The following is a 13,048-nucleotide window of genomic DNA, read 5'->3' on the forward strand; positions in this document are numbered from 1 at the left end:
GAAGCAAAGACGCCAGAGCCAAGAGCCACCTGCAGGAGGGTCGGGATACAGTCCCAGCCTCCTCAGTCCTGGTTCTTAGGGCTTCAGGCCTCAGGACAGTGTTTGGGTGGGGAGCCAAGCAAAGGGAATATTCATCTCAACTTTGCCCTATCACAGGCTGCGCCAAGTCCTTCACCCCATACACGACCATCCGGATAAGTCAATCAGTGTCAAGGTTTTTGGGGTGTAAAGTCTGCACTGGGTTTTAGAGTCTTCCCAGACCAGGAGGATCCGGACTATGCCGCCCCCAACCTTCCTCCTGCTGCTGTCCAGGACCCTGGTCCTGACTGAGACCTGGGCAGGTGAGTGCGAAGTTTGGAGGGGATGGCTTGGGCCGGGGAGGAGCGAGAGGGCCACCCTGCAGTGGAGCAGGACCCGAGAAGGGTCCCCCGACTACTCTCTCCTCAACCTGCACTAAACCCCACACATCGGCTGGCCTGGGAATCCTGCTCCTCCCTTCCACCCTCTCCTGTGCCCCGCCCTTCTCCCATCGCCCCTTTTCAGTCTAACAAGCGCCTTCGCCCTCTCCCCCTGCCGTCCCCTTCACCTTTGCACCCAGACACTGGTGGGGTCTCAGCCTCCCCCAGGCTCCCACTCCATAATGTACTTGCACACCATGATGTCCCGGCCCGGCCCCAGGGAGCCCCACTTCATCTGCGTGGGCTACATGGACGACATGCAGCTCCTGTGGTTTGATAACGACCCAAGTCCGAAAATGGAGGCAACAGTGCCATGGATGGAGCTAGAGGGGTTGGAGTATTGGGAGAGCCAAAAGCAGATTGTCGAGAGCCACTTACACCTGTCCAGATTGCAACTGAACAACCTGTGGATGTACTACACCCAGAGCGGAACAGGTGTGTGATCCCCACCTAAGGGCAGGGGTTACCCTCCAATCTCTGGGTCCGAGCTTCCCCTCGAGGCCTTGGAACTTTTACCCTGTTTCTGTGTTAGTTTATTACAAATCCCCATCAGCTGTGCTTGCCTGGGGATGGGAGGTGCTAAGTGGGTACGGCTGACATGGCGGGGGCAGCCAGGTCCTCACACCTTGCAGGTGAGGAATAGCTGTGAAGTGGGCCTGGACAGTAGCCTAAGCCGGTTCAGTCAATTAGCCTATGATGGCGTTGATACCTTCACCCTGATGGAGGAGCTGTGCACCAGGACCCCAGCGGGCATGAAGATGCAGACCTGGGAGGGTGAGTGGGAGGACATCCTCGCCTCAGAATTCCACACTCCCCAACTGGAACGCAAGTGTGGGCAGTGGCTCCAAGGACAACTGAAGAAAGGAAACCAGACACTGCATGCAAGTAAGAGTTGCCTCAGGCCTCCCTAGGGCCAAGGCTGGAGTCCTGCACAGGGAAGGAAAGTGGCTCAATACCAGATACCACCCTCCTATGGCCCCAGAAAGTGAGGAGTCCGCCTGGGTGTCCAGATCCTCGAAAGTGACCCCTAGAGTGCCAGACCTTCCTGGGGGCAATTAAGGAATGCACTCTCTCCAGGTAAAGAAGACAGTCCTGAAATAACTGATTCTCTCTGATCCTGGTGGTGTTCTGGTGAGCTATGTATTTCCTGCTCACATCTGGTTCTTAGTGGTCTTGGTTCTGACTCCAACTTTCCTGAATCACTTGAGACTGAGAAGTCTCTAGTCTCTCCCTCAGAGCCCTGCAGTCTGCTACCCTGAACTGCTGCACCCTGATTCTAGAACTTTCCAAGGATTAGGAGACTATCCCAGTGATCCAAGGCCAGGCTGCTATTCCAGTTTTGCACTCTGTCCACCCAGTGCAATTATCTGTCCATTCTCAGGATGGTCACATGAGGCTGCTTCAGTGGCTTATGAAAGTAACCCAAAGCATAAATTTTCAGAACTCCCAAAGACACTCGTGACCCGCCAAGCTACATCTGACCATGAGGTCACCCTGAGGTGCTGGGCCCTGGGCTTCTATCCTGCGGCCATCACCCTGACCTGGAAGCAAGATGGGGAGGACCTGACCCAGGACTCGGAGCTGGTGGAGACCCTGCCTGGGGGGGGATGGAAACTTCCAGAAGTGGGCGGCTGTGTAGGTGCCTTCTGGAGAGGAGCAGAGATACACATGCCATGTGCAGCATGAGGGGCTGCTGGAGCCCCAAGTCCTGACACGGGGTAAGGAGGAGGTCATGGGCACAGAGCTTCTCAGGGGCATCGGGAGCCCTTCTGGGGCCATTCAGCAGGATGGGGGCTGATGCCTGAAAGTCAGAGTCTCACTTTTTCCCTTCCACAGCCACCTCCTCAGTCCTCCTTCCCCACCGTGGACATCATTGCTGTCTTGGTTCTCTTTGGAGCTGTGCTCACTGGAGCTGTAATTTGGAGGAAGAAGCTCTCAGGTAGAGAAAACCTCATATGAGGTCTGAGATTTCTTGTCTGACATCTGCTTGATACTGTGAGGGATGATCCCACACACATGCACTTTCTCAGCTGAGAGCCGGCTTTGCTGACACTTTTTTGTAAAGCACATGAAACTCCTTTGTATGAAAAGTGAAGGACAAATATTTCAACTTGATCACTTTGGTCATGGGGACCTCACTTGAGTAGCTGCAAGTAAAAAGGAAATGTCCCTGCTAAGGATGGAGGAGGCTGGCACAGCTCCCACACGTGCTTTCTCCTCATGTTTCCCAATCCTGTCCAGGAGCCCAGGACAGGCCAGTTCCTCACAAAATGTTTTCTTCCTACAGATAGAGAAGGAGGGAAATACTAAGTCTGGATATAAGTGGGGTAAGAAGGCCCTTAGAAAAATGTAAATGGTGGGCCTCCCTGCTGGCACAAGGATTTGGGCACGGTACTATGGGGCGGTCCTCTGCCTCTGCAGTGCGAGTTCAGTCTCCAGCTGGCCAAGGAGCAGCCCCCATGGTGAGGCAGACCTCTCATGTCTCACCTGCTGCTCCCCTCAGCAGTGTATTTCAGTCAGTCTGCCTGTTCTGTTCCCCACTCTGTCTCTGGTGAATCCTCTCACTCCCCATCCCACACCTTTGGCCTGCACCCTAGTTCTTGTATGCATAATTAAAAAAAAAAACGGGCCTCCCCAGTGGTGTAGCAGTTGAGTGCTGGGTTGCGAAGCTGCCTGCAGCCTCTGCAGCATTGGTTTGATCCCCGGCCGCCAGGTAAGTTTCCCACATAGCGCACAGACCTCTCCTGCCTCCTGCTGCTCCCCTCAGAAGTGTACTTCATTGGTCTGCCTGATCTGCTCTCCTCTCTGACTCTGGTGAATTCTCTCACCTTCCCGTGCTTCTGACTGTACTCAGTGCTTGCATGAATAAATAAATAAATCTTAAAAAGAAAAAAAATATATACCCTGGCAGAGAAGCTGGGGGTAGTGTGTCATCTTTCTGGAGGGCAAGCCCCTTCCAACCCCCTGCCTAAAGCATCTGGCTGCCCCCAGACCTTCCCACAGGGGTTGCAGACTGCCCACGTCCTGCCAGAGCAGAGGGGATAGGGAATCCCAGCAGGGGGCGTACAATGCCTCCACCTAGTGGCCAAAAGTCCCCCCACACCCAGACCTTCTTCCTACCTCCATCCCTGACAGATCTGGCCTTCCCAAACCACTTTTGATCTTCTCATGTCTCTTGGGTTTAAGCAGACCACGTTCCCCCCAGAAGGGAATTATGACTGTTTTGTGCTCAGTTCTGATCTCCTCCTCCGGGTGCCCCCATCTCCAACAGCAAGAGGTATATTGGGGTATTTTTTTTAAGATTTATTTATTCACTCATTCATTCATTCATTCATTTATTTATTCAAGAACTGGTGTACAGGCCAGATGTGCGGGAAGGTGAAAAGATTCACCAGAGACAGCAGGGAACAGAACAGGACAGGCAGACTGACGAAATACACTGTTGAGGGGAGCAGCAGGTGAGACAGGAGAGGTCTGCCTTGCCATGTGGGACCCTCCCCTGACAGCTGGGATCGAACTGGCGCTGCAGAGGCTGCGGACAGCTTCACAGCGCTGCGCTCAACCACCTGCGTCACCAGGGGACGCCCGGGGTATTTTTTTTTTTTAATAATACTCCAAGCCCTCACTGTTCCTTCCCTTCTGTGCTGCCACCTTTCAACCGCAGTAGCAACCCTGTGCTGTCTGATTCTGTGTACAAATGGGATATCGTAGAGATGACCCACTCCCCACACTACCTTTTTCCCCTCCCTCCTCCCTGGTCATGGCCACTGATGTAGGCAGGACCAGTAAGGGACCTTCTATTATAAAGGAAAAGCACAACGATTGAAAGGAAACTGTATATATGTTTGTTTCTTCTAATCCTTGTCACAAGGTGGGGTTCTTGTGTTAAAGAACAGGGTATTAAACTTTTAGATAAATGAATGGAAGCACTGAGAACCATCCAGGATCTGAATGTTTCCTGTGCTAGGTCTGTGCAGGAGAGGCTGTGAGGAGCCAAGGGGGACAGGGCCTGTGTCCAGTTGGTGCTCAGTGTGTCGTGGGCTTTGATGTGGTCACTCCTCAGGGGTCATCTCTCTGCTCCTTTGTCCTTGTCCTTCAGGAGCACCTGTCCCAGCAGGGCCTGTGATCACAGGTACTCAGACACCTCCTGGGCCTGTCCTGTCTCTAGGACCCTGGGCAGCAAGGACTTCATGTGGCTGAGTAAGTCCAGGCTCAGGCCCTTAGTTACCATCTTCTGGGTATTTGTTCTGTCTTTATTTTTATCAGGAATTATGCTTGTTTTGTGTTCAGTGCCGATCTCCTCCTCTGGGTGCCCCCATCTCCAACAGCAAGAGGTGTTTATCCTGTCATTGTCCCCACAAGGCCCAGGGTGGCACCTACACATGGGATTGTCCCCGTAAGACCCAGAGTGGCACCTACACATGGGAGTCTGTGGTGTTGAGAGTAGATGTTTAGTGTTTGGTCTAGCTCTTGCTCCCTGGCATTTCCCTGTATTATTCCTTCCACCTTCTCTCTGACCTTCTTAATGTCAGATTCTGCAATTAGCAGAAAGGAGGGATCCAATTTTTCTCAGATAAATTCCTATTATGTTTCCATCTTCTCTGTTCACCTGTCCTCTCTACCTGCCTTTAGCTGTAGTAATCCTAGTGCTGGAAACAACTAAACTTATGGATTTATAAATAACATTCAAAATTCACAGTTGTTTGGAATATGGGGCCCATAAACACTTAGAACCCTTCTTTTCTAAAAGGGGAAATGAAATTGTGTGCTGTAGTGTGCAGGGGGGGTTGCTGTGGGAGGAGAGGAGGGAGAGAAGAGCAGCACTTATAAGAAAAATAGAAGGTGATGAGCTAGAGTGGCCACAAAACTGTATTTGAACTGAGGCTAAATTAACAAAGATAATGTCTCTAGAATAAGGAGGTGTCCCACATTGACTATTCAAATAACATTTACCAAATGTCAGATATTTGGCACACAGTATTTTTGCATTTAGGAATATCAATGAACTAAAAACAGACAAAATTTGCTGGCCTCGTAGAGTATATGTCCAATTGAGGAGAGTCAGAGTATTTTTTTTCCAACATAATGTGTTAGTTTCCTGCTGTAAAAAACTCTCACAGTGGGGCCTCCCTGGTGGCGCAAGGGGTAAGACACAACCTATGAAGCTCACTGCAACCACTACAGGGAGCAACCCACATGGCACAGCAGACCTCTCCTGACTTTCCCACTGCTCCCCACAGCAGTGTATTTCAGTCAATCTGTCTGTTCTGTTCCAGACTCTGTCTCTGGTGAATCCTCTCCCCCCCCCCACATCTCTGGCCCATACCCCAGTTCTGGTATGCATAAATAAATAAATCTTTAAAAAAAACGATCATGGGGGCCTCCCCAGTGGCACAGCGGTTGAGCGCTGGGTTGCGAAGCTGCCCGCAGCCTCTGCGGCGCCGGTTCGATCCCCGGCTGCTCCCCGGCCACCAGAGGAGGGTCCCACATGGCGCGCAGACCTCTCCTGCCGCCCGCTGCTCCCCTCAGCAGTGTACTTCGGTCCTTCTGCCTGCTCTGCTCCCCGCTCTGGCTCTGGTGAATTCTTTCACCCTCCCACGCTTCTGACTGTACCCAGTGCATGTATAAAACAAACAAACAAATAAATAATAAATAAAACATGCCTCTACAAAAAAAAAAAGCACTTTAAAAAAAAAACGATCATGGTAGATTAAAGTAAAAAAAGATTATCTTAGAGTTTTGAAGGTCAGAAAACCTTCAAAGAAGACTAAGATGTGTCCATAAGTTGTGTTTCTTCTGGGAGCTCTGGGGGGAATTAATTTTCCTTAACTTTTCACCTTTTAGACAACACGTTCATTTTCTTAGCTTGTGTCCTTTCCTTAATCTTCAATGTCAAAAACTTAGAATCTTTTGTCTGAACTCTGCTTCTAACCTTATCTTCTTTCTCAATCTTCTTTCTCTTTTGACTACATTATTGGGCACGCCCAGCTAATCCAGGATAATCCTCCCATATCAAGATCCTAAGTTTAACCACACATATAAAATCCTTTTAGACATATAATATACCATACTTCCTGGAGGCCAGGATGTGGACATCTTTGAGGACCATTATTCAGTCTAGTAAACACAGTCAATGATGTGTGCTCATGTTAGAATGTAGTAAGTGCCGTGGAAAGTATACAGTGGGGAAGGCCATGCAGAGTGTGTGGGAAGAGAGAAGATGGCTATATTTTACTCATGTAGGTATCATTGAAAAAGGTGATATTTGAGGAAAGACCTCAAGAATACCAAGAGTTATCCATGAAGATGCTTGTGGCAAGTTCTTTCTGGGCAGAGGATCCGCAGTGCAAATGCACTAGGACAAGAGAAGCTGGGGAGCAGTAAGGAGGCCAATGTGGCTGGAGCAGAATCATCAAGACAGGATCACAGTCAGACCAGGTAGGCTGTGAGCAGGATTTCGTCCTTTTGTTAACCGTGACAGGCAATTACAAGAGAGTTTTGAGAAGAGAGACATGGTATAAGTTTTCTTTTAAAAGGATCACTTTGGCTGTTGCATTAGAAACAGAATCTACTGCTTTTAGGCCAATGATAGAGTAGGGAGAACTGCAGGAAACCACTTCAGTGTTCCAGATTAGAGATATTGATTGCTTGGCCTGGGATGTAGGCAACAAAAATAGTAGGAGTGGTTAGATTCTTGATTTATTTCAACGATGGACTTTTTGCAGCATTTCCTAATGGGTAGAAATTGGAGAGGGGAAAAAAAGAGTCAGAGAGAACACCAAAAATTTCTTCAAATTGTCCAAACTAAGATATGGTTTGCCTTTAATAGGATAGAGAAGTTTCCAGAAGGAGTATATTTGAGGAGAGAGCATCACAGGCCTTCAGTTTAGGATCTGTTGAAGCCGAAATATTTATTAGAAAAGCAAATGAGATAGTTGTGTTGGCACTTGAGCAGGTGAGTCTGGAGTTTGGGAGAAATGTGTGGATTGGAGAAATGCACTTGGAGGTGATAGTATAAAAATGATGTTTAATGTCTTGAGGATAAATGAAATCAAATAACAAGGAGTGAACCCTGGACTTCCATTGCTGATGGACATGGCCAGATGGCACACCAGGAGCATGTGCCATCCTGACACCGCACCTGGAGAGCATGTATAACAGGGAGCTCCAAGTCTTTCTGTGCCCAGAAACCATGTGGATATCTTCTTAAATTTCAGAAGGTCTCAAGTAAGATGTGTGAGTCTGTGTTTCTAACAAGTATGGTGCCAGTGCTTCTGGTCACATTAGCAAGATCATAGACCGGGATTCCCTCATGGCTGCCAATCAGCCTCATCAGAGACTTTTTCAAATATTTAACACCTGGTTGATTCAAAAGAACAACTGTACCCCTATGTTTATTGCAGCACTATTTACAATAGGCAAAACCTGGAAATAACCCAAATGCCCAAAAATAGATGACTAGATCAAGATGGCGTGGTATATATACACAATGGAATATTATTCAGCAATCAAAAAAGATAAACTCATGCCACACACAACAATGTGAATGGAGCTAGAAGGAATTGTGTGTGTTCAGTGAAATAAGCCAGAATAAAAAAGAAAACTATCAGATGGTTTCACTTATAGCAGGACTATAGGGGAACCAAATAAGACATCAATGTGTTGGGGCCTCCCTGGGGTCACAGTGGGCTGAGTGCAGCGCTGTGAAGCTGTCCTCAGCCTCTGCAGTGTGGTTCGATTCCCAGCCGGCAAATATTGACAACAAGACCGAGGCTGGTGATCTCCGTGGAGCGGTTCCAGGATCAGGTCACCACTCCCATTACCACCATAAGACCGTGGGGTCGCGAGTCTCAGGGTCGACTGACACCTTGAGGATGTTGGCTCTGCCAGCCCCTCCACTGGGAAGAGCCTGGGAGACTTTCCCGCCTGCCCTTTCATTTTCAGTTTTTGGTTTATTCAGGGTTAGAGGCGGGGTGACCGCGGGGTGACCTCGGGGCTGACCACAGGGGTGGGGTTCAGGGTCTCACACCCTCCAGAGGATGTTTGGCTGTGAAGTGGGCCCAGACCTGAGCCTCCTTGGCGGGTATGACCAGTTCGCCTACGACAGCGCGGATTTCATGTCCCTGAGCAAGGACCTGCGCTCCTGGACCCCCGCAGACTCGGGGGCTCAGATCACCCAGTGTGCGTGGGAGGCGGCGGGGAGGGCCAAGTGCGTCAGGCACAGTGTGCAGAGCAGGTGCTTCCTGTGGGGAAGGAGGTGCTGCAGTGCACAGGTAAGAGGAGTCACAAAGCCTGGGAACTCTGGTCTCCTGGCCCCCACAGGGAAAATGGAATAATGGGCAGAACAGCACCTGCTTTCTAGGCAGAGAGGGAGAGTCCCCCTGGGTTGCCTGTTCTGTGCTAGAGAGAGACTCGCCCAGAAGACACTACTTTTCTGGACACAAGGAATCCAGTCTTTCCTGAGGGAGGGGAGGACATCCTGAAATAACTCTCCCTGGATCCTTTTAACCCAACAGCCATCCTGGGAACCATGATTTTCTCTTTCAAGGTCTTGTTTTTGGTCCGAGAGCATTTCTGGAATGTTCTCCTACCTTTCTGTGTCATTCACCCTCCACCCAGGTCAGGAGCAAATGTCTGTGTTCTCCTTAGAGACCTGCATCCTCCTACCCTGGGCTCTCACCTAATTATCCCAGATTCTCCAGACTAGGCTGGTTTCTGGGTTTAGTGCTTCCTCCCTCCAAACCAATAGTCATGTTCATTCTGAGGATAGTCAGTGAGGCTTCTTCAGTGTCCAGGAAGGAAAAACCGAATGTGTGAATTTTTTTGTCCCTTCTCCTCAGATACCCCAAAGGCACATGTGACCCTCCACCTCATCTCTGAGCATAAGGTCACCCTGAGGTGCTGGGCCCTGGGATTCTACCGTGGACATCACCCTGACCAGGCAGCGAGATGGAGAGGAGCTGACCCAGGACACACAGCTGGTGGACACCAGGCCTGGGGCCTGAGGGGCATGGAAACTTCCAGAATTAGGTGGCTGTGGAGGTGGCTTCTGGAGAGGAGCAGAGATGCATATGCCATGTGCAGCATGAGGGGCTGCTGGAGCCCCAAGCCCTGAGATGGGGTGAGGAGGGAGATGTGAGCACTGAGCTTCTGCTCAGAGGAATCAGGAGCCCTTCTGGAGTCCTTCAGAGGGTCAGAATGAGGCCTGGGATTCAGGGTCTCACCTTCCCTTCCACTGCCACCTCCTCAGCCCACCGTCCCTACCAACTCCACTGACTCTACCATGGGCATCATTGCTGGCCTGGTTCTCCTTGGAGCTGTGCTCACTGGAGCTGTGGTGGGTGCAGCTGTGATGTGGCGGAAGAAACGCTCAGGTAGGGAAGGGAGTGGGGCAGCTTGTCCACTGGGGGCTTTCATGTTCTGGGGAGAACTTGCCCTGCCTGCTTAATGGGAAGTACCATCCACACACGTGTGTTGCCCAGAGGGCATTTGGTCCAGTCCCCCTCACCTCCTTTCTTCATTTTTCCCAGTCCTGACCTGGGTCTTTAGTCCCAGTTCTGGAAACTTCCCTGCGGTGCAAGATTAGAAATTCCTTTAGGACTTCTGACCTGACTCCTCCCTGGTCTCACATGATGTTTCATCCCACAAGCTTATTTAGGGTGTACATCTCGGTCAATTACTGGACAGTTTCCATTAATGATGGTGATTTTCGTATCTTCAAATCTTAAGGCCATTTATTAATGGTTCAGCTCACCATACACACCTTCACCTCTTCTTTGACTACAACTGTGGACACTATTTTACATTGCGGGATAAAATTGGGGGCTCATTCAAACATTCTTCCTCCTTTGAAAGGAAAGGACCACAGTTATGTGAAGAAGGTGACAGAAGAAAAGCACAGCAGCCAGCAGGGAATGGTAAAAATGAAAAGTTATTCCAGGGAGAAGTTACAAAGGTTGAGCAGATTATCACCCAATTATTATTTTTTTTAAGATTTATTTATTTAAATTATACAAGCACTGGGTACAGTCAGAGGCACGGGAGGGTAAGAGAATTCACCAGAGTCAGAGCAGAGAGCAGAGCAGGCAGTGACGGAAGTACACTGCTGAGGGGAGCAGCGGGCAGCAGGAGAGGTCTGCACGCCATGTGGGACCCTCGCCTGGTGCCCGGGGATTGAACCAGCACTGCAGAGGCTGTGGGCAGCTTCTCAACCCAGCGCTCAATGATAACGTCTGAAACTCCACATTGAGGACCCTGCTGAGGGATGGTCATGCTGAGAGACCAAGAGAAACCAACCTCCTGCGTAAACACCAGGGGTGACCTAAGAGGTGACTGTGTCTTTCCAGCCAGTGAATCTGTAACTTATATTGCCTCAACACTAATTTTTAAAAAGGTGGAGAGAAAGTAAATGATTGAGGGGACCAGGTTATGTCCTTTTGCTTTAACTCACCACATTCATTAAGAAAAACTCATTGTGCTTAATAACACCAAGGCTCAGCGCCATAACAAGGAAACACAAATACAGGATTCAGGTGGTGCCTGGTGCCAGGCGTGAGCTCCGTCTTCTGTGCTGGTCCAGCAGTTCACCGGGAAGCCTCAGTATGATAGCAGGTCTGATAGAATCTAGTAGTGACTGTGCAAAAGACCCACTTCCTAGCAGGTGTGATGACACTGTCATCTCCCTACACACAGGAAGCTTCTTCTCTGGGGACATTTTCAAATGTTACATGTTACTGATCAAGAAATAAGCTGGAATTTCTAAAAAATATTCATACTACCATGATTCAATCCAGATGTGGAATTATTTCACTAATGATTTTGATGGTTATTATTTAAAACCATTATGTAGTAAGCGTAGAATTATGTGATTCTAAATGTATTTACAAAGGGAAACTTCAGGCCTAAGTTGTATATTTGGCTACCGGATTTTTAACTAAACTGATACACTGTGCTTTTGCAATGTTTCAAAGTGAAAAAACTATACTTTTCTATAAAAAGAAATAATTGCCAAATATTTAGGCTTGATCCTGAAGATTGGTTTGGAATTCATAATATTTTCTGAGTAAGATGTGTTATCAATGGACCTTTCTGGATAGAGATTGACATGGTGCAACTTCTTTTTAGAAGCCCCAGTCTGGCTGCTGTGCAGAATCAACAGTGCAGGGTGAGAGGTGGGAAGATAAATGAAGGAAACTAGAACAGATTCTAAGATGGAAAATTTGGTAGCTTTATGGGGTGTCATCAGGAAAATAATAGGAAGTCATTGGAGCTGGATATATATATTTTTTTAAGATTTATTTATTTATTTATACAAGCACTGGGTACAGTCAGAAGCACGGGAGGGTGAGAGAATTCACCAGAGCAGAACAGGCAGAAGGACCGAAGTACACTGCCGAGGGGAGCAGCGGGTGGCAGGAGAAGTCTGCGCACCATGTGGGACCCTCACCCGTGTGCCGGGGATCGAACCGGCACTGCAGAAGTTGCAGGCAGTTTCACAACCCAGCGCTCAACCGCTGTGCCACCGGGGAGGCCCTGGAGCTGGATATATTTAGAGATGGACTTTATAACATTTCCCAATGTGACATCTAGGTTATGAGAAAAAGGCAAGATGCCACCCAACATTTCAGACTGTGAATGAGAGATGTGGAGGGCCTGTCACTCTCCCTGGATTTATCACTCATTTGATACAAATTCACAACACAAATTTTCCAAGTAAAATTTACTAAAGGCATTAATAGATACATGTGAATGTGTATATGCCTGTATATAATAGTATAGTGTGTAACACTGACTCCAGACCCCTGTGGCTTACCCAGCTCTTTCCTGTCCACTGAGTGGTGGGACACATGGGCTTTGTTGGTGCAGCTGCCCCAGTGGGCACAGCCAGAGGCCAGTGGGAGCAGGAGTCTGAAAGGGCTGGCAGCAGCAGTGGAGGTTTCCTGCCCTGGCACCTGCGTGTGCAGGTGGGAGCTGGCGGGCACAGCTCTAGAGGTGGTAGCAGAGGGGGGTTTCCTGCCAGGGGGCAGGCAGCCTTCAGAGAACCCCATTCCCAGAGCAAACCAGGGTTAAGCAAAGGCGTCCCTAGGGCTTATACTCCTCCTCCACTGCCCCCCAGAGGAGCTGCTTCTGGGCAACGCTATCACCCTGCAGTGGGTGCCACAAGACAGCTTTGCTGAGGCTACCTCCCCGGGCTAAGGATGAGAGCTGGGGACACAGCTGGGTTTGAATGGACCCCCACCCACCCTGGCAGGCTCCAGGAGGACAGGGCCCAGGCCACCCTGACAGCTGTGCCCACTGCAACCAGCAGCAGGAGTAGCAGTGGGTTACAGTAGGTGGGCACCTTACCATCAGCCACCGTCTGTGTCATGGACAAAGGAGGCAGCCAATCTGGCAGCAGAGAGTCTGTCCCCACACACTGCCCCAGGGCATGTAGCCCACTGGGGCTACAACAGCAAGGTCCCATTTGAGACCTTGCTGCTGACTGTCCGACACCACCTCCCAGTGCTGTTGCTTCTTTCTCGTCTAGCCAGCCCATCAGACTGTGGCTGTGCCTGCTGGGGTGTCTCCTCAGAGGTGAGCACCCCCTGGGA

General features: G+C 49.7%; 1 protein-coding gene across 1 annotated transcript; it reads left to right on the forward strand.

Annotated features, from left to right (window-relative positions):
- Positions 1 to 277: 277 nt before the first annotated feature.
- Positions 278 to 12,653, forward strand: LOC311188049 (class I histocompatibility antigen, Gogo-OKO alpha chain-like; the record flags this gene model as incomplete). Its single annotated transcript, XM_084259820.1, has 6 exons — positions 278 to 341; positions 627 to 893; positions 1,149 to 1,343; positions 1,840 to 2,081; positions 2,295 to 2,397; positions 12,574 to 12,653. The coding sequence occupies 6 exons, from the start codon at positions 278 to 280 to the stop codon at positions 12,651 to 12,653; spliced, it is 951 nt and encodes a 316-aa protein (XP_084115946.1).
- Between the last annotated feature and the right edge of the window lie 395 nt (positions 12,654 to 13,048).

This window comes from Talpa europaea (genome assembly GCF_964194135.1).
Source record: "Talpa europaea genome assembly, contig: HAP1_SCAFFOLD_143, whole genome shotgun sequence".
Classification (NCBI taxonomy): Eukaryota; Metazoa; Chordata; class Mammalia; order Eulipotyphla; family Talpidae; genus Talpa; species Talpa europaea.